Source organism: Pogoniulus pusillus, chromosome 24, assembly GCF_015220805.1.
Source record: "Pogoniulus pusillus isolate bPogPus1 chromosome 24, bPogPus1.pri, whole genome shotgun sequence".
In the NCBI taxonomy this organism is placed as follows: Eukaryota; Metazoa; Chordata; class Aves; order Piciformes; family Lybiidae; genus Pogoniulus; species Pogoniulus pusillus.
In genome coordinates, this window is record NC_087287.1 from 9603244 (window position 1) to 9622636 (window position 19393).

General features: G+C 56.9%; 1 protein-coding gene across 4 annotated transcripts in view; it reads right to left on the reverse strand.

The window, feature by feature from the left end:
- Positions 1-1205: 1205 nt before the first annotated feature.
- Positions 1206-19393, reverse strand: part of KDM2A (lysine demethylase 2A) — a 46299-nt gene continuing 28111 nt past the window's right edge. For 3 of the 4 annotated variants that reach the window (XM_064163432.1, XM_064163434.1, XM_064163433.1), the window contains exons 13-23: positions 18118-18536; positions 12944-13027; positions 10273-10539; positions 9944-10075; positions 9776-9865; positions 8850-9065; positions 7756-8471; positions 6611-6774; positions 5771-5929; positions 4526-4741; positions 1206-3803 (exon numbers count right to left, since the gene is read on the reverse strand). In XM_064163432.1, coding sequence (XP_064019502.1) covers positions 3622-3803; positions 4526-4741; positions 5771-5929; positions 6611-6774; positions 7756-8471; positions 8850-9065; positions 9776-9865; positions 9944-10075; positions 10273-10539; positions 12944-13027; positions 18118-18536 — 2645 coding nt within the window. In that variant the 3' untranslated portion in view covers positions 1206-3621. The remainder of the gene's footprint in view (positions 3804-4525; positions 4742-5770; positions 5930-6610; positions 6775-7755; positions 8472-8849; positions 9066-9775; positions 9866-9943; positions 10076-10272; positions 10540-12943; positions 13028-18117; positions 18537-19393) is intronic. The other variant, XM_064163435.1, reaches the window with a different exon arrangement.

The following is a 19393-nucleotide window of genomic DNA, read 5'->3' on the forward strand; positions in this document are numbered from 1 at the left end:
ATTGTAGGCTGTGAAAAGGAACCAGCAGTGATGCCTGCTGCACTCACAGGCTTGCTGAGGTGTCAAAACAAGAACACAAGCATAGGTGAGACAGTCGGTGTGGGGCTCTGGCAACCTGTACTCATCTCCCCCGGGATGTTTCTGTGTAACTAATCCTTCTGCTTTCTACCCCTCCCTTGCTGTTCCTCCGATCTCACCTTGCACGTAAGGCAAAGCCTGGGAGAAGGTAAGAGGGGTGGAAAAGAAGGTGGAAGGGTGTTTGGGACCCCTCCTGGGGACTCTGGTTTCTAGGAGGACTGTTGTGTTTCTGTGCTACTTTTAACTTGTGCATTTATCTTGTAAATCATAGAATCAGGCAGGGTTGGAAGGGACCACAAGGATCAGCCAGTTCCAACCCCCTTGCCATGGGCAGGGACACCCTACCCTAGAGCAGGCTGCACACAGCCTCAGCCAGCCTGGCCTGAAACACCTCCAGCCATGGGGCCTCAACCACCTCCCTGGGCAACCCATTCCAGGCTCTCACCACTCTCATGCTGAACAACTTCCTCTTCACATCCAGTCTGACTCTCCCCACCTTCAGCTTTGCTCCATTCCCCCCACTCCTGCCACTCCCTCACAGCCTCAAAAGTCCCTCCCCAGCTTTTTTGTAGCCCACTTCAGATCCTGGAAGGCCACAAGAAGGTCACCTCTGCTCCAGCCTGCACAGCCCCAACTCTTTCAGTCTGTGCTCACAGCAGAGCTGCTGCAGCCCTCTGAGCATGCTCGTGGCCCTTCTCTGGACACACTCCAGCATCTCCACATGCCTCTTGCAATAGTGGCTCCAGACCTGGATGCAGCACTCCAGGTCTGGTCTCACCAGAGCAGAGGGGGAGAATGACCTCGCTCAACCTGCTGGCCACACTTCTGCTGCAGCCCAGGCTCTGCTTGGCTTTCTGGGCTGCAATATCTGCTCGTAGATTGTGCTAAGCTGTAAATATAAAGCTCCATCCCTTAATTTCCAGCTGGGCTGAGTCTAGTCTGGGTGATGTCATAACCATCACACCAACCCAACTAGGCAAAACAAAAAAAAAAGAGATCAAATAAAATAACCCCAAAAAAGAACTACAAGAAAGAAAACTACCAGGAAAAGTTCCACTCCTCTCTCTCCCTCCTCCCCCAGCCCCCCCCCCAAAACACCATCCCCACTGAGAGAACATCAGACCTGGTTTGCTTTTGACCCTTAATGCTTACATTTAATTTTGTTTTATTTTTGTTTTTTTGCTTTTTTTGTGTTTTTTTTTTTTTTTAAAGCACAAACATCAGAGATTGGACTCTAAATCGCCAACAAAAAAATAGATATTTACAATATTTCTCCTGGGGGAGGGAGGGGAAAGGGGGATGGGGTGGGAGAGAGGGAAGAGGTGGAGGGGTTGGGGAGGGGTGGGAATCAAAACCAAAACCAAACCACAACCAAACCCTTAAGAGTGACTTTTCTTGTTTGTTTGTTTTCTTGCAGGAGCTGGTGGTAGGGAGCAGTCTGGGGTTGCTTTTAAATCACCAAGTGATTCCTGATAGAAAATCCTTCTTGTTTGTTTTCCTCTCTTCCTTAGGGGTGGTTTCATTTCCTTCCTTCCCCCACAACTCCTCCCCAGCCCACCCTACAGCTGCTGATGGTGGCTGGTGGGTGACAAGGGACACGCTGCTGGCCCCAGGCGTGGCAATGGAAACCCCAGCTCAGCTTGTGTGGCAGAATTCCAACAAAAAAAAAACCAAAACAGGAATCCAAAAAGGGAAGGGGGGGAAAAAAACCCACCCCAAACCATGAAAGAAAAAACTCCAAGCTTTTGAGTCTTCTGACGTTTTCCATGGCAGCCACCATCTCAGGTGGCTTCCACCAGCTCTCTGGTGGTTCTTCCTCTTGCCCAGGGATGGTTTCTGCTCAAATCCCTCTGGACTGGCCACACAACACAACAGTCCCCCTTGTCCTGAAGCAAGGTGGCCATCCTGGAGCAGAGGCCATGCCACCAAGCCCTGCGCTGAGGCAGAAGGGTTGGTGCTGGCCAGCTCTTCTCCTCCCTTATTGCTTCTGAAGCAGTGGGGTAGTGGCAATGCCCTTGGTAGGACCTCTTGGCTGAGCCATCCTTTCACCAGCTAAGATGTTCTCAGTGGGACCCTCTGACCAGGCTATCCCTGGCAGGATATCCCTCAGCCAAGGTATCTTCTCCAGGGCTTGGGACCAGTGATGTGGGCTGGGCACCAGTGATGTGGGCTGGGCCAGGTTGTGCTGTACCTGTCCATGCTGGCATCTTTAGTGGGACATCAGCCAGGACGTTCTCAGTGGGACCCTCTCAGCCAGGATGTCCTCTCCAGAGCTGGGGACTGGTGGCAGAGGCTGGGGTGAGCGGTGTCCTGACACCAGGCAGAGTCAGGGAGCGTCCAAGTCACAGGCAGGACAGGGAGGGAAATAAAATTGTGACCCAAAAAGAAGAATCCAACCTTTGTTTTCCCCCACCCATTTGCTTTCTTTTTTTTTCCCCTCTGTACTTCTTTTTTGTTTTCCTTTTTTTCTTTTTTTTTTTTTTGTTGTTGTTGTTTGTTTTTTGTTTGTTTGTTTTTTAAAGTGCAAAAAGCTCTCTGCTGCCCTAGAGAGAGGTTCTTTGGACCAACCATTCATTGCAAAAGGAAAAACGGCAGCCAAAAGGGGTGATGGTGGTGGTGGGAAGGAGAGGACACTGTGGTGGGGCGAGCAGGGCCCCTCCGGCCACAGCCCCCCCAAGTGCCCAGCGCACCCCCCCACCCTCCCGAGTGCTTCATGCTGCCATGCAGGGAGCTGGAGAGGAAGAGGAGGCCCTCCCAAGCCATGCTGCCTCAGCCCTGGCTGATGCTTCCCGAGTCCTCCCTGAGCTCTGCTGTACCTGTGGATTCTCCTCTGCTCCCCAGCTGGCGCCTGGCCCCACCTGCCACCTCTGGTACTCCAGGAAGGTTCCAGAGCATTAGTATGGCCTCATTCCAGCTTCACCTCCCCAGGTCAAAGCCTCCTGCTCCTGGCCACAGGCAGAGAACCCACCACGTTCCTGCCCTCAACGTACAAAGAGCGGTGGGGGAAGGGAGGGGCATGGATCCCAGCTCCTGCAGCGGGGCCAGGGGAAGTGAGGAGCTGGTGGTGGCACAGAGAGGGGATAACATTTTTGTTCCAGCTCTGCTCCTGCTTCCTTGGAGAGACCTTGGCCCTCAAGCTTTGTGCTGCAGGGGAAGTGACAAGTGTTCCAAGGCAAGGAGACGATGGGGAGGAAGAAGGGAGAAGTGAAGGGAAGAGGGTGCCCCATTTCTCTGCGCAGAGATCTTTGACTCCAGCCTCTGCTGTGGGAGCGAGCGGCTGCAGCCTCTGGGCCCAGGCTCCCGGCCCTCTGCCCGTTCCTCCTCTGGTACTGGCCAGCCTGGCAGGACATCTTCCTCAGCAGAAGTCCCGGGAGTGGAGGAGGAAGGACGGTGGAGTTGAGGCCAGCAGCAGCCCTGCCTGCCGATTCAGGTGGGAGTCTGCGGCAGGACACGGAGGGCAAGGTGGGGAGGTGGAGGAGCGGCTCTCCAAGAGGGGTGGGCTGGGCTCTTTTCCTTCTCCTCAGTCTGCCCCGGGGAGGGTCTCTAGCTGATCTTTTGGATCAGCTTCTCATCAGACAAGCAGTAGAGGCTGTTGATGGACAGGTCCGAGATGAAGTGCTCACAGGCTTTGCGGGTGATCTGTTTGCAGCCTCGCAGGTCAATCAGAGTGACGTTGGAGATGCGACGCAGGTAGAGCAAGGCCTGGTCTGTCAGCTTATTGCAGCCTGCAGGGAGACAAGGAGTGAGGTGCTCCATGAGGTGCTCCACAAAGACAGAGCTGAGCTTCCACTTAAGAATGTGACCAGCAGGCTAAGGAAGGTTCTGTTCCCCCTCTACTCCACCTCATCTGGGCTACTGCATATAGATCTGGGCTTCAAGAGAGGGACAGGGAAATAGTGGAGAGAGTTCAAGGGAGCCTATGATAATTAAGGGACCAGAACATCTCTCATAGGGAAAGGCTGAGAGCTTTGGGGCTGCTGAGCCTGCAGAAGAGCAGCCCCAGAGGGGATCTGCTCAGATGTTCAGCAACGGTTGAAGAAGCTACGGGGGGCAAGAGGCTGGGGCCCGACTCTTGTCAGCGGTGCCCAGGGACAAGACAAGGGGCTACAGGCACAATCTAGGAACTAGGAGGTTGCATGTGAAGCTGAGGAGAAGCTTGTTTGGTGTGAGGGTGCTGGAGGGCTGGAGCAGGCTGCCCAGAGAGGTTGTGGAGTCTCCTTGTGCGGAGAACTTCCAACCCCACCCCGGGCACTGTGCTGCTGGGCAAGCTGCTGTGAGTGCCCTGCTTGAGCAGGGAGCTTGGACTGGCTGATCTCCAAAGATGCCCTTCCAATCCCCACCCTGCTGGGCTCGTGTGCAACTGCACACCGAGTGGAGAGGGGGAAGCCACCTTAGGATGCACAGCCCAGGCAGGCCGCCCTCGGCGCAGGCAAAGCGCAGCACCCACCTGCCATGTTGATCTCGGTGAGGGAGTTGCGCGTGGAGGAGCCCACGGCCGTGAGGAGGTTGGCAGACTGGTCGGTGAGGTGGTTGCAGTGGCTGAGGTCGAGGCGGGAGAGCAGGGGCATGTGGCGGATGATCAGCCGCAGCGTGGCGTCCGTGATGTCCAGCCCCGCGAGCCGGAAGTCGATCATGTTGCGGAGCTTGCTGCGATTGTCCTGACCTGAGGAGGGAGAGAGGAAGCTGAGCATGGACTAGGATCTGCGAGAGGAGGAGTGCACCCTCAGAAGTTTGCAGATGACACCAAACTAGGTGGGAGTGTTGATCTGTTTCAGGGTTGGGGGCCCTACAGATCCTGGATCCATGGATGAGGCCAATGGAATGAGGTTTAACAAAGCCAAGGCCTGGGACCTGCACTTGGGTCACAATGGTCTCATGAAGGCTCCAGGCTGGAAATTGCCCAGTGGAAATGAACCTGGAGGAGTCAGTTACAGCAGCTGGAGATGAGCCAGGGTGTGTGTGCCCAGGTGGCCAAGAAGGGCACTAGCAACCTGGCTTGGATCAGCAAGAGTGTGGCCAGCAGAAGCAGGGCAAGGGATCACTTCTGTGGACTGAGCACTGGTGAGGGAATATCTGGAATCCTTGAATCAGTTTTGGGCTCCTCACTCCAAGGACATTGAGAGGCTGGACCAGGTCCAGAGAATGGCAACAAAGCTGGGGAAAGGTCTGAAGAACAGGAATGGTGAGGAGCATCTGAGGGAGCTGGGGGTGTTAAGACTGAAGGGAAACCTTCTGGTGCTCTGCAACTCCCTGCAAGGAGGCTGGAGCCAGGTGGGGGTTGGGTTCTGCTGCCAAGGAACAAGTGACAAATAAAAACAGCCTCAAGTTGCCCCAGGGGAGATTTAAGTTGGACAGGTGGAACAATTTCTTGTCCTTAAGGATTCTAAAAGCCTGTCCCAGGCTGCCCAAGGCAGTGGTGGAGTCCCCATCCCTGGAGATGTTTCAAAGCCCTGGAGATGTGGTGCTGAGGGCCATGGTTTGGTAGGGCCCTGGCAGTGCTGAGTGAAGGGCTGGACTCCATGATCTTGAAGATCTTTTCCAACCCAAACCATTCCATGATTCTGTTACTCTGACCTGCTGACTTGGAGAATTCCAGACTCAGCAGGTCATCCTCTTCCACCACCCTGTGGGGACCCCCCTCAGGCACCACTGCCCCCAGCCTTGGTGCACAACAGCATAGACAACATCTTACTGGGTTTGTCTGTTGGAGGTGTGAGTAAGTCCCGGATCTGAGGGTCCTTGATTCCAACTGCCCACCGAAGATCGAGGGTCCTGAGAAGGGGGCAGCTGGAGGTACTGAGAGCACAGACCGCAGACCAGGAACAGCCTGCTAAGATGAGGTCTTTCAGGCCTGTCAGGAGAAGGAAGAAAGAGAACAGGTTAAACAGGCTTGGTCAGACATAAGGCACCTCAGATCTTTTTCCAGGCACAGTGGGAAGCAGCTCCACTCCCAGCTTGGGGTGGGACAGGGAGCTGGATGCTGAAGGAGCAGCAGGAAAGCACCTTGCTATTGGCTGCTTGCTGCGTGATGGGATCCAGGCACCCGAGTAGGGACTTGGGGTCATTGAGCCTGGAGAAAAGGAGGCTGAGGGGAGACCTCAGCTCTTTCCAACTCCTCAGAAGGAGGCTGGAGTCAGGTGGGGGTTGGGCTCCTCTCCTGAGGAACAAGTGACAAGAGGAAACAGCTTCAGGTTGTCCCAAGAGAGATCTAGGCTAGACACAAGGAACAATTTCTTGCTCTCGAGGGTTGTCAAGGTCTGACCTAGGCTGTCTGGGGCAGTGGTGGAGTCCCCATCCCTGAAGGGGTTTCAAAGCTGCAGAGATCTGGTGCTGAGGGTCACGGTTTGGTGGTGCTCTGGCAGTGCTGGGTTAAGGGCTGGACTCCACAACCTTAAAATGTCTGTTCCTACCCAAAGGATTCCACAACTCTATCAAGGTGCAGAGCCCGTGTCTTGATGTGGTCAAACCACCAGGAAAAGCCTTGGAGCAGCCTTGGTGGCAGAGGCAGGGCCCCCTCCCCAGCCCAGCTCACCTGGAAGCCTGTTGACAAGCCACGTGAGCTGCTTTTTGGAGATGTTGGTCCAGCTGAGGTCCAGGCTGACCGGCTGCCTTTTGATGATGCCGCTCAGTGCCTGGGGAGTGATGGACTTGCACCTGCTCAAATCTATCTTTGTCCACAATCTCTTGTCACAGCACCTAGGGACAAGGACACGGCTGAAAGCTGAGCCCCGAAGTCTTGTGAGAAGAGAGATGGATGGTGGCTTGTCTAGCTTCAGGGAAGAGCCTGGCTCTGGCATGGCCCCATAACAGCCCAGCAGAAAGATGCTCTGCCTGGTTTTCTCCAGCACATGGGGTGGTTGCTGAGGGTGTCTGGCCACCTGAGGATGCCCAGAACAGCCCTGGAGGGGTTTTGCTGCTGTGACACTAAACTCCAGGTCGTAACTCTCTGCCCACTTTACCCCTTCCAGAAGAATGAAGATTTTAGACATCCTCCCTCCCAGTAGGCAAAACTGCCTGGTCCAACCTCACCAGCAGACCAGCACCACCCCTGAAGGTACCACACCAATGGCAGGTGAATGGTCACTCTCCCCTAGCCACCATCACACCACACCAATCCCACCAGACACTGCTCAAAGGGGCCCAGTTCTCTCCAACTGTGCTGCTCCTGCTGCTTGGTGGTGAGAAACCTCCCAGTTCCCAGTCCCCATCTGTTCCCAAGCCCCTCCATCCCCAGTTGTCCCAGTGCCAGCATTGTCTTCAGGCCCGCTGCCCCCCCAGGCAGTATATCCAGCCAGAAAAACCATTCCCAGCCTACCAGGAGGCCCAGGCAAGATGTGAGGCAGGGAAGCATAAGGATCAGGCAGGGTGGTGGGTGAGGAAAGGGCACTGGTGCCTCACGAGGACACAGCACCTCACAAGGACACGGCAGGGGACATAGGTGCTCAGGTGCCAGCAGAGCCTGCCGCTGTCTCCCAAAAGGAGGTGGCAGAAGGGGACAATAAAGACTGGGGCACATATGGCAGAGGGAGCAGCTGGGCACAGCGTCCAGCTCCACAGGGATCCCTTCCCTGCTTTTTCCCTCTGGCTGCCCATCAGGCACAAAGCTTGGCAGGGCCGTGCCCCGTCTGGAGGTCAGGAGGTGGTCTGCACGCCCCCAGCCCACGCCCCCACACTCACCACTTGTACCAGGTCTTGCAGACCCGCATGCACTCGCAGAGCTCCCTGCGGCTCAGGTAGCGGAAGACCGACATCCACACCTCCCGCTGCATCCAGCTCTCCTCGCCCTCTGGTGCCCGGCCCCCGCGCCCGTTCAGCCGGGCTGCCCCCCCTTCCTCCGCGTTCTCCTCCTCCTCCTCCTCTTCTTCCTCATCCTCCTCCTCAGCGGCTGCTTCCTCCTCCCCCCCGCCCCGCAGGGGCATTCGGGTGGGCGCATGACGCATGAGGACGCGAGGAGAGTGCTGCAGGTTGGTGGAGGAGGCCGTGATGGCTTGAAGCTTGGGGACGATAGAAGTGCCGTGGACGTCTTTGGTGGGGCGCTGGAGGGTGACAGTGAGGTAGGAGCCGTGCAGCTTGGCCTTCTCCACCTCTGACAGCTCCTTCTTGCCGCTGGGGTTGTTCTCCTTCTCCCTCACCATGGTTCGCTCGGTGGCCTGCAGCCGCAGCAGCTGCCGGCGCTTGAAGCGTTCGTCCCGGCTGGCGCTGTGGTGGTCGCTGGGGCCAGCTCCCGGGGACGAGCGCGTCACCACCCCGCGCGGTGAGGCCGGGTCGTGGATCAGCTGCAGCATGGGGGTGGGTGAGTTGGGTGGGGGGGTGAGGGGCTCCTCGCAGCTCCGCAGGGGACGCAGCACCTTGGCTTGCGCCATGTCGTCGTCACTCTCCTCCACCTTCCGCTTCTGCAGGCAAGGAGGTTAAGTGAGGATGGAGCCATGGTGGGTTAGGAGGGTGCCTCTCCCCTCTGCAGATGGCAGGGCCTTCACCAGCAGTGCCCACTATCATCAGTATAAGGATCCAACCTCACTAGCTACCAACATTTTCATTCCCCCTTCACCAAAGGCGTGCTCCCTGAGCTTGGGGGTGGCCTTTCAGTCCCTTGCCTCTTGCAAGTAGAACCTCTCAGGATCACAGCTCAGAACCATGCACCGTGGGGACAAGGGGTGCTCACCATGTCCACCTGAAGTGCTGGGAGACCCAGGAATCAGGCAGTTGTGCACCCCGAGCATGCCCATCACCCAGGTGAAGGTGTCCCAGGGTGGCCACCCAGCCTGGCTTGCCTTTGCTGCCTCACTTCCATCCCCAGCAGTGGGCACAGTCCTACAGGCAGTGCTGCAGCTGTTGGACAATGTTCTGGGCAGTGCTGGCAGGTGCCACCGTGGCAGGCGCCACCGTGCCAGCTGCCTCCGCAAAGTGTCCATTGGCTGCCTGGCAGAGGGCCCCAGCTGCCCACGTCGCTTCTGCAGGAGCCTAGCCCTGGCCTGCCGCCGGGCTCCCTGGGAGCCAAGGACAGAGAGGAGAGGGCTGTCAGCTCATCCCACCGCAGGATGTCAGGATCAGACTGTGGTATGCTGCTGCTGCCTCCCCAGTAACACCCACTCTCAACTGTCACTGCCCAGCCGGTCACCTGGATGGCACTGGTGCCTGCCTGTCCTCCAGGCCACCTGGTGGAACAGTGCCTACCTCCCACAGCAGAAGGGAGGACAGATGTTACAGAATCCCAGACCAGTTTGGGTTGGACCTCTAAGGGTCACCTAGTCCAACGTCCCTGCAGTCAGCAGGGACACGCCCAACTAGAGCAGGTTGCTCAGAGCCCCAAACAACCTAACCTGGAATGATTCCAGGGATGGGGCCTCCTCCATCTCTCTGGGCAACCTGGACCAGTGTCACTACCACCCCCATTATAAAACATTGCTTCCTTCTCTCCACTTTCCATCTCCCTCCTTTAGTTCCAAACTATCACCCCTTGTCCTGTCAACACAGGCCCTGATCAAAAGTCTGTCCCAGCCTTCTTATGCTGCCTGTTAAGTAATGAAAGACCACCACAAAAAGGCTCTCATCGGAGCCTTCTCTTCTCCAGGCTGAACAATCTAAACTCTTTCAACCCTGTTCTCACAGCCCTTGGATTGTGTTTGTGGCCTCCTCTGGACCCACTCCAACAGCCTTACATTCTTCTTGTGCTGTCACAGCACAGCTTGCCTCTTACCTGGCCCTTCTCTGTGTCGTCACCCTGGTAGCACTTGGGGCACTCCCAGCAGTTGGGGAGCTCATCGTTGAGCAGCCCTTCCCCATCCATCTGGAAAGAGAAGCAGGCAGTCAGAAGCAGCCCTTTCCCACAGCCAGGCCCTCCTCTCTCTGTCCCCATGCCCCTCACCTGCAGGCAGCCAGGGTGGACAATCTCGTTGCAGATGCAGCACTCCATGAGCTTCTTCTCAAAGTCCTGCGAGTCCTCGTTCTGATCCACCTCCCCACAAAGTGCACACGTGACCGAGTGAGGCAGCCTGGGCTACAAAGGAAAGCAGCAGTGAAACCAGGGCAGGCTGGGACAGCCTTCACCCTTCCCTCCTCCTCCCTCAATAGTGAGGAAGGGACCAACCACTCCCTAGGATCATTGTCCTCCTCTGTTTGGCCGCAGTGGGCCAACCCGGAGCTGCTGCTAGGCCTGCAGCGCACTCTGCACGGAGACGCAGGTTGCGGACTCACCGCTAAGCACTGCCGGAGGACGCAGGACTGCTTCATGCGGCCAGGACCGCCAAACTTCTTCATGTCCCTGCAGTAGTGGCACATGCCACACTCGCCCTGCATGCAGGCCTTGCATTTCCGGCACCGCACCCGCCGCCTCCGGGCGCCCGACACGATGGGGGACACTGTTGACCTGACGGGAGTTGGGCGAGGGGTTGGCTTCATGGTGTGTGGCTTGGTGATGGGGATGGTGGGCAGGCGAACCCTCAGCCGGGCCTGGAGCTTTAGCTGGTGACAAAGAGAGAGAGAGACGTGGTGGGAGAGTGATCCAACATCAGCAGTGCAGTGAGCCAACAGCAGAATGGTTTGCCTGGGAGAGACCCTGAAGATGATGGAGTACAAGCCTCGACCCAGCACTGCCAGGGCGTCACCAAACCATGGCCCTCAGTACTGCATCTCCACTTCTCTGAAACACCTCCAAGGATGGGGACTCCACTACTGCCCTGGGCAGTCAGCATCAGGCCTTGACAAACCTCTTCAGTGAAGAAACTGTTCCTTATGCCCAACTTATACCTTCCCTGGGGCAACCTGAGGCTGTATTCTCTTGTACTATCACTCGTTCCTTAGCAGAAGAGACCAATCATCGTCTGCCTCCAACTCTTTTCAAGGAGCTGGAGCAAGTCAGAAGGCCTTCTTTCAGCCTCCTTTTCTCCAGGCTCAACAACCCTCAGCTGCTCCTTACCATTCCTCTTCTCCAGACCCTTCCCCAGATTTGTTGCCCTTCCTCAGGCCCACTCCAGCCCCTCAATGCCCTTCCCTGGAGTGAGGGGCCCAAATCTGTACAGCCACTGAGCTCTGATGTAAGTGCTCAGGTCATGCTTCCCCATAAGCTTGAGGTCTGCTGGGAACCTCCAAGCATCCGCGGGTGGGACAGTACAGCCCTCCAGCAGATCCCTGCCATTATGTGTTCCACCACTCTGACAGATGATGGGCTTGGGGGAAGGGCTGGCATCCAAAACCCCCAGCTTAAGGATGTGCCAAACATCTAAAGCATGTAGCAGTCTCCAGGTGTCTTCTCCCAGAAAAGCTGCCCTGCTGCAGGACCAAGAAATCACTTTTGTTGCTCTTGGGCAGGCAACAGACACCTCCAAAAGACAATCTGAGAGGCTTTGTTTGCCTCTTAGATGGGCTGTTCCCCACCCTTCCCAGTGGGATGGGGTCTGCTGCTCTTCCCACAGGCTGCCCCTGAGCCTGTCTGCAGCAGGAAGGAAGCAGTGAGCTACAGGAGGTAGGGAAGGCAGCCTGTGGAGGGGACATCCGGCCGGCCAGCAGCAGCCTGCCCTGCACCCCCATCTGCCCAGGGAGCTCAGGCCCAGCTGTGGGCTCCAGGTTATGAGCAGAGCTGAAGAAAGGCAGGCAGGGACACGTTGGAAGGTCACTTTCCTGAGGCAGACACCCAGGAGGGAGATGCCTTCCTTGAGGTTGGCAAGACCCAACGCTCTGGCATAGGGAGAGTGCTGGTAGAGGTCCAAAGGACATGGGTCAGCCAGCAGCAAGGGGCTGCTCTTCCCAGCACACAGGCAGGGGGGATGCTGACATGAACTACCAAACTTCATCCTTCATAAAATGGTTGAGTTGGAAAGGAACTTTAAAGGTCACCTACTCCAACCTCCCTGCAGTCAGCAGAGACATCTGCAACTAGAGCAGGTTGCTCAAAGCCTCATGCAACATGGCTTCTGCTTAGGATCCCCAGCCTTCTGGTCCTGCAAGCAACTTGGGACCTTCATCCTGCCTTCAGGATGGGAGAAAGAGGATATGGACTCAAGCAGGTGACTGCAAGGTCTCTGAGCCTGAACCCTCCCCTGATCTGACAAAGACTTTCCTGCTGCCTCCTCAGCTCCCTGCACCAGTCGCCACTTCAGGCTGCTTGGTGGCAGAGAAAGGGTGAAGGCAGCACTGGAGGCCTCCAGACTGGAGGAGAACAATGAGAGCCTTTCCCATAGCAAGGCTGAGGGAGATCTTTCATCTCCTGAGGAATGCACCAGCAATGCACTCCCCTGACAGACAACATTACCCACATCACCCAGGACTCTCTTATCAAGCTGGAGAGCCACACCCTTCAGATCACCCTCAACAGCAGAGCTCCAGCCCCTCTGAGCATAACCAAGGAGATGGAGAACATGGAGCAGCTGGGCTTGACCCACTTATCATCCAACAGCTGAGCTGGGGTAACCATCACCTTGGGGAAGACCTCTGGAGACCTCCACCACAACAGGGAGACTTTCAGAGACCCTCACTGCTGTAGGGAGACCACCACCGCCATGAGGAGACCCTCAGAGGCCTCTGCCACTGCAAAGAGACCTCCATTACTGCAGAGAAGCCTCTGGAGATCTCCATCACCATGGGGATACCTCTGCCACCACGGGGAGACCCTCAGAGACCTCACCACCCTGGGGAGACTACTACCACAGCCAGCAAATGTGGTTGCCTGCAGCTATGGAGGTCGCTGTGCCCCACAGAAGTGGCTGTGCCCCATGACCAGCCTCTGCACCACTCCCTTTCTGCCCACCAGCTCAGGCTCCCAAGGCAGGTACCAAATTGATGCCACCCCCCCCCCAGGTGTAGGCCACGGGTGGATGATTGACTCAATCACACCAACACCTAGCCCAAGTCCCCTCTTTGAGGCTCCTACCTTGTCTCTCTTAGGCCACTGGACAATGGGGACACCTGTAAGTGCCAGTTTAGGGTCGCTGTTGGCGTATTCTTCTAGCAGCAGCTAATGGAGAGAGAGGAAAAAAAAGGGGATGGAGGGAGGCAATAAGAAAAAAAAAAGGCAGAGAGACAAAAAGCACAGGTGGGAAGCCAGGCCCCCTCCAGCGAGGCGGGCTCCCAGCAGATGCCAAGGCCCAGCATGCTCCAACCAGGGCTGGGAGGGAGCCCACCTCTACCCACGCCCACATGAGGCAGAGAAGCCCTGTGGGGTCCATCTGTACCAGAGCTTCCATCAGCTGTACGGCAGCCCTGAGGCTCCTCAGTGCTGGTAAGGGGGAGAAGCATCAAACTCCTGAGATACAGGAGAGATTTATGGAGGAGGAGCCATTAAGGTCGTGTTCTCCCCACCACCCTGCCTCTTCTTCCTTGGCTCTGGGTAGCTGGAGGGTGCAGCAGCAGCAGGATGTGGTGCCCCAGCAGCCCCTCCGCAGCCTGGTGCAAACTGCTGGGTAGCTAAGAGCTGTTCCCCTTTGCATTGCCTTGGGGGTTGGCTTTGACTTTGACTGATCCCTGGGCACCCAGCAGGCTGGGCACGCTGCCCTCCGGTGCCAGGCACACTTGCCCTGGGCGGATGTAGTCTCCCTACACTCATCCTGACCCTCTCCCCAAGCTCCCTCCCCATCCTCCATTGCAGCCCCCTTCTCACCACCATTTCCCACCCAGTTTGTCCGTTGCAAAGGTGCTTTATTTACTTGGCGTTGCCATGGCTACGCTGGCAGGAGTCTCCTGCCGGCATCCCCACGCTGGGTGCTTCCTGCTGCCAGGAAGGACCAGGGCAGGGGTCCCAAGTTTCCGGGGCTGCGTATCCCAGCCCAGCATGGTTTCCCAGCGCTTGCCAAGTTTTTTTGGGAGGCAGGAAGCTGCAACCTCCCCTCTGCACCCCGGCGTGCTGCCGGCAGCCCTTCCGCCTCCCCATGAGCACAACCGAAAGGAAAAGGTCAGAGACTGGGGGCTCACACACCTCTGGATCTATCTATAGATACCTGTAGGTGTGCCTCTCCCAGCCCAGGGCACTTGGCGCGGGTGGTAGGGGCTCAGCCAGGGGACCATGGGGGCACTCAAATCCCACCCGGCTTGGAGCTTAAGTGGGCAAGAGCCCTCCTTGTCCTCTCTGCCTGCTCATGCTCTGGCTTGGTGAGGGAACAAGGCGGACGGGTCGGGACCTTGCCGAGGGGGACAACAAGGCAGAGGAGACCTTGCTAGGGCACAACAAGGCAAAAAGGATCTTGCTGCGGGGCATAACAAGGCAAAGAGGAACCCTGTGAGCTCCCCACATGCTTCCCCCCAGCCGGCAGGAACTCGGCACCCGTGAGCGAGCGCGCCCGGAGCAAGGGGAGAGAAGCCCAACCGCCAGCCAAGGACTCCTCCAGGGAAGCAGAGGACCCCCCCCCCCCCCGCCCAGCAGCGCCCCCCTCCTCCCTCTCACTCTGCCTGGTTCCAGAGCGTCCCCACGTCCCTTCCCCGTCCCACCAGCATTGCCAGCTGCCTGACCTTGCGCTTCTGGAGCTGCCGACACTCCGTGGTGAAGTTTGCTGAGCCCTCTTTGTTTCGGTGCCCGCACTGGGAGGGTTGGGGGGGGTCCCCCCCCCGCGCCCGCTATTTTGCCCAACCACCTCCAGAGGTTGGTTTTAATCTGAGCGGCACCAAAGCGAATCCCAAATCTTTGGGGCCATGGTCGGAGGGCGGGGTGGGGGTCGGGAGGGAGGGAGGGGAATAAATGTGTCCCCTTCCCAGAGCACCTTGGGCTCCGCTCGGGTTCCGGGAACCGCACTGGCAACCGCGTGCGCCTGCCGAGCCCTTGGGCAGCGGCAGGCAGCAGCTTCCTGAGGCTGGAACAATGCTGCTGCGTCACCCACATGCGGTTCCCAGCAATGCTTTGCAAGAGGGAAGATGGCAGAGGAAAAAAAAAAAAAAAGAGAGCGAGAGAGAGAGAGAGAAAAAAAAAACCCAAACCCAAAGCACCACCAACCCCCCCCCCCCCCCCCCAGAGCCAGGCAGAGCGAGCAGAGGGCAGAGCCCGTTCTGCTGCAGAGCCGGGAGGAGCCCTGAGGATGAGCGCTTAGCGTGGTAGAGATTGGCGCATGGATCATTCCCCCCCACCCCCCCAGTAGCGTGGTCCCATCGTCCTTCCCTCCCTCCCTCCTTCCCTGCCTCCCTCCGGCACCCGCAGTCGGGAGGTGCTGGGAGCTGGGATCCCCCAGAGCGTGCTGAGACTTCAGATCCCAGCCCCAGCTTCACTGATGGCTTTCTTTTGTCTTCGGCAAGTGGGGGTTGGGGTATTTTTTTTTTTTGGGGGGGGGAGGAGGAGGGTTGGTGGTAGAAGTTGGAGCCCCCCCCCCCCAGTCTCAGCTGGGAGACAGCCCTGGTGTGAGCAGCGAGGAAAGGGTTGCCTGACGGGGGAGCGAGCCCCGAGAAACGTGGGGGTTGCAGGGATTGCAGCAGCAGCCTCCCGACCTGGGTGGACCCCAGCCAAGTTTGGCTGCTCAGCCAAGTTTGGGAGCAGCTGAAGTCCCAAAAGGCACCGCTGGCCGCACCGCTAGATGGGGACAGATCTGTACCGAGTGAAGAAAACCCACAACCAGCCTTGGCTCCCTGAGATCCCCCCAGAGCACCCCAGTTAAAATGGAGGAAACTCTTGAAAGCTCCCCAAAACAGCTCCCGCTCCTGGCACAGACAAAGCATCTGCAAGCAACGTCGGCTTTTGTCTCTCTTGGCCCTGGAGGGCCCAGGGAGCCACTGGGCCACCATGACCAGACACCCACATCTGGACCCTGCCACAGGCTCCCCGCAGATACTGCCCATCCCTGCAGTGTGGTTTGGCCCAGCATGGAGAACATGCAGGGTGGCTCCCCTCCACCATGTTGCCAAGGTCAAAGGCATCGGATGGCACACCAAGGTGATGCCTTGGCAGAGAGTCTTTGGCCCCATGTGTCACGGCTCTCATTTGGACAGTGATGGAGGAAGTGTCAGACACATCTTATGAACTGGCATATGGGACCTTCTTGGCACAGCTCATAGGCCACCCTGAACTTCCTCATCCAGCCCTGGGGGAAGCAGTCTCCTTTCCTCATCAAGTCTCCCCTGCCCTGCAGCAAACACAGGACTGTCCACACTCTCAAGGCCACAGAAGGGAGCAGAGTGCCTGGAGACCACCTGCTCCTCCCAAGGCTGCTCATCAGCATTTCTACATCCCCTGGCCTTCAGCAAGCTGACATGCTTGCTGCTGCTTAGACATGAGCACCTGGAGAAACAAACTGCCTTGGGGGAGCAGATTCCAGCTGGCAGATCTACTGGGGCAGGGCAAGGACAGCTTGAGGCATGGAGAGCATTCAAGGCAGATGTGACCCTCAGGAGGAGCAGACCAGGCAGACAAGGAAAGTATTTGTAGAGGAGCAGGGAGATGCCTTTGATCATTACTAGCCAGGAGGTCTCCCTCAGCCTCTTTCTCCAGGCTCAACATCCCCAGCTTCCTCAGCCGCTCCTGACCAGACCTGTTCTCCAGACCCTTTGCCAACTTCCTTGCACTGCTCTGGCCCCACTCCAGCCCTTCAATGTCCTTCTCAGAGTGAGAGGTCCAAAACTGACCCCAGGATTCCAGGTGTGGCCACATCAGTGCCCAATCCAGGGGGACAACTGCTACTCTAGTCCTGCTGGCCACACTCTTGCTGGTCCAGGCCAGGATAATGGTGGCCCTCTTGACCACCTGGGCACATGCTGGCTCATTGTTAGCTGACTGTGGACTAGCACCCCCCCATCACATGGCCTGTGAACCACACAGTTCAAACACACACGTCACGTACTTGAAGGTTACGGCGCACTTGACACAGGAAACCAAAACTGCAGCCCCTGAACAGCACAAACTCCTTCAGCCAAGCACCACCAGAGCTTGGCCAGGCAACCACAGCCTACCCTGGGACCCCAAATGCAGCAGAATACCAGATGTACCAAACATACTACCAGAAAAACCTCAGGAGACAGCACTTAGCACAGAAACTCAATGGCAAAGATGAGGATACATCCATGGCTGTGTCTGGATGTCACCTTTGATACAGCAGCAAGGAAGGAAGCAGAAAGGAACACTGTTCTGAGGAACAAGGTGAGGCTGAAAGGGCTAAACCACCAAATCCCATGGAGTCACCACAACAGGTCTAGCAGATGCAGTTCAAGATGTGGGGGTAGGGAAAAGACCAATAAAATCCCAAAACAGGCATGGAGAAAGACTAATAAAATCCCAAAACAGAGAAACACCAACTTGTATAACCCAAGGTCACATCCTGAGCAAACAACCCAAACAAACAAGTTCAAATCCAGCTGGAGCCAAGGAAAGGCCTCCAGCTGTCCACAGCCAGAGCTAAGAACAAAGCACATCACAAATGAGTCATCTCACACCAACACCCAAAAGTGACCCAGACAGGGCCCAGAAGGTCCCCAGAGGTGTCTCAGCCATGTTGGTGTAGTATCATCCTCATGTAGAGGAGAACACCAAGCCTGAAGACATCACCCCTTGCTCAGGGTGAGACTGGCATCACAGAATGGATTTGGGTGGAAGGGACCTTCAAGATCATCCAGTTCTAACTGCCCCTGCCATGGGCAGGGATACCTTCCCCTAGACCAGGTTGCTCAAGGCCCCATCCAACGTGGCTGTGAACACTTCCGAGGTTTGGAGCCTCCACAATTTCTCTGGACAACCTGCTCCAGTGCCTCACCACCCTCGTGGTGAAGAATTTCTTCCCAAGGTCTAACCTAAATAAGAGCAGGCTCAAGTACAGTTTCCCTGTGAGACAACAAAGGGAAATGGGCACAAACTCGACCAGTGAAAAGTTCCATCTAAACATAAGGAGAAACTTCTTTGGTGTGAGGGTGCTGGAGCAGGCTGCCCAGAGAGATAACATCTCTGGAGATGCTCAAAACCTGCCTGGATGTGTTCCTGTGTGACATTCCCTACATGAACCTGCCTTGGCAGGGAGGTTCAACTTGACCTCCAGAGGTCCCTTCCTACTGCTCCCACTCTGCAATTCTGAGACTTTCCACCTCTGCCGCGGCAGGCAGCGAGCAAGAGCAGCACCGGCAGCTCTCTGGCGCATCTCCACCTACCTTGACGTCGGCGATGAGAGCATCCTCGTCCTCGATGCCGGTGGGGACGCACTTCTTGTGCAGGGGCAGTGACTCCAGTTTGTCCACGAGGCAGCGCAGCCCCTCCAGCTCGAACTGGGTCAGGTGGACCCTCCTGTTCTTGCGTGGGCTTCCGCCATTGGGGTCGCAGGCCTGGCCGTTCTGAGAGCCCCGGCTGGAGTCGGAAGAGTCCATAGATGGGGTCTTCTTCAGACCTGGCAGGCTGCTCCGGCAGCTCTTGCCCAGTTCATCATAGTCCACACTGGCACCGTTGGCGATGGGGGTGGTGAGAATGGACCGCCTCGTGATCGGCCGCCTGGATTCCTTCCCTGCTGCATCCTCATCATCTTCCTCCTCCTCCTCTTCCATATTCACTGAGTCTGAGGAGCTCAACTCCATATCTGCCATGACGGAGAAAGAGAGGTGAGCACGACAACCAGACCAGCACTCACAGGAGACCATCAGTTTCTAGAGGAATCTCCCCAGCTGCCAGAGATACTGGAACAAGATACTCAAGTGACACACAGTGAAAGAACAACAGCTGAAACCCTTTCCCATTCCTGGTACATTTTGTGGGAAGGTGAGGCACAGGACATGGGAAAATCTCCCAGGAGGCAGCAGCCACACTCTAGACTGAATTCCACAGAACGCTTTGGAAGGGACCTTTAAAGCTCATCCAGTCCTGCCCTGCTGCAGTCAGCAGGGATACTGCAACCAGAGCAGGCTGCTCAGAGCCCTGTCCAACAGGAGGGCTTGGGATCTCCAGCCTATGGTTCTGAGAGTGACTGGGGACCTTCATCCTGCCTTCACAATGGGAGAAAGAGGATGTGGTCTCAACTAAGTGATTATGAGTTCTCTGAACCTGAGTGTGCAGGATCAAGCACCCTTCCTTGAAGAAAAAAAAGAGTTCTCCTGCTCTCTCCCTCTGAGCTCTCTGGGCTACTTCACACTGCTCAGTGGCAGACAAAGGGTGAGGTGGCACTGGAGACCTCCAGGCTGGAGGAGAACAGTGATAATCAAGGGCTGAGGGAGAGGTGCAGAGAACCACAGGACAAGAGCTGGAAGCCACGGCCCTCTGCCAGAGCCCCTTGGACAGAAACAGAGACCCCTGAAGAGGCTGTGACTGTCAGGGGAGGTGTCCATGAGTTGGCATTTCCAGCTTTTCAAGGGGAGTAAGGATAGATTTGCTTCAAGGGCCTTGGGTGGAGGCTGTCCAGCTCTCTCCCACTCTGCAGAAACCTGTTAGAAATCACCTTTT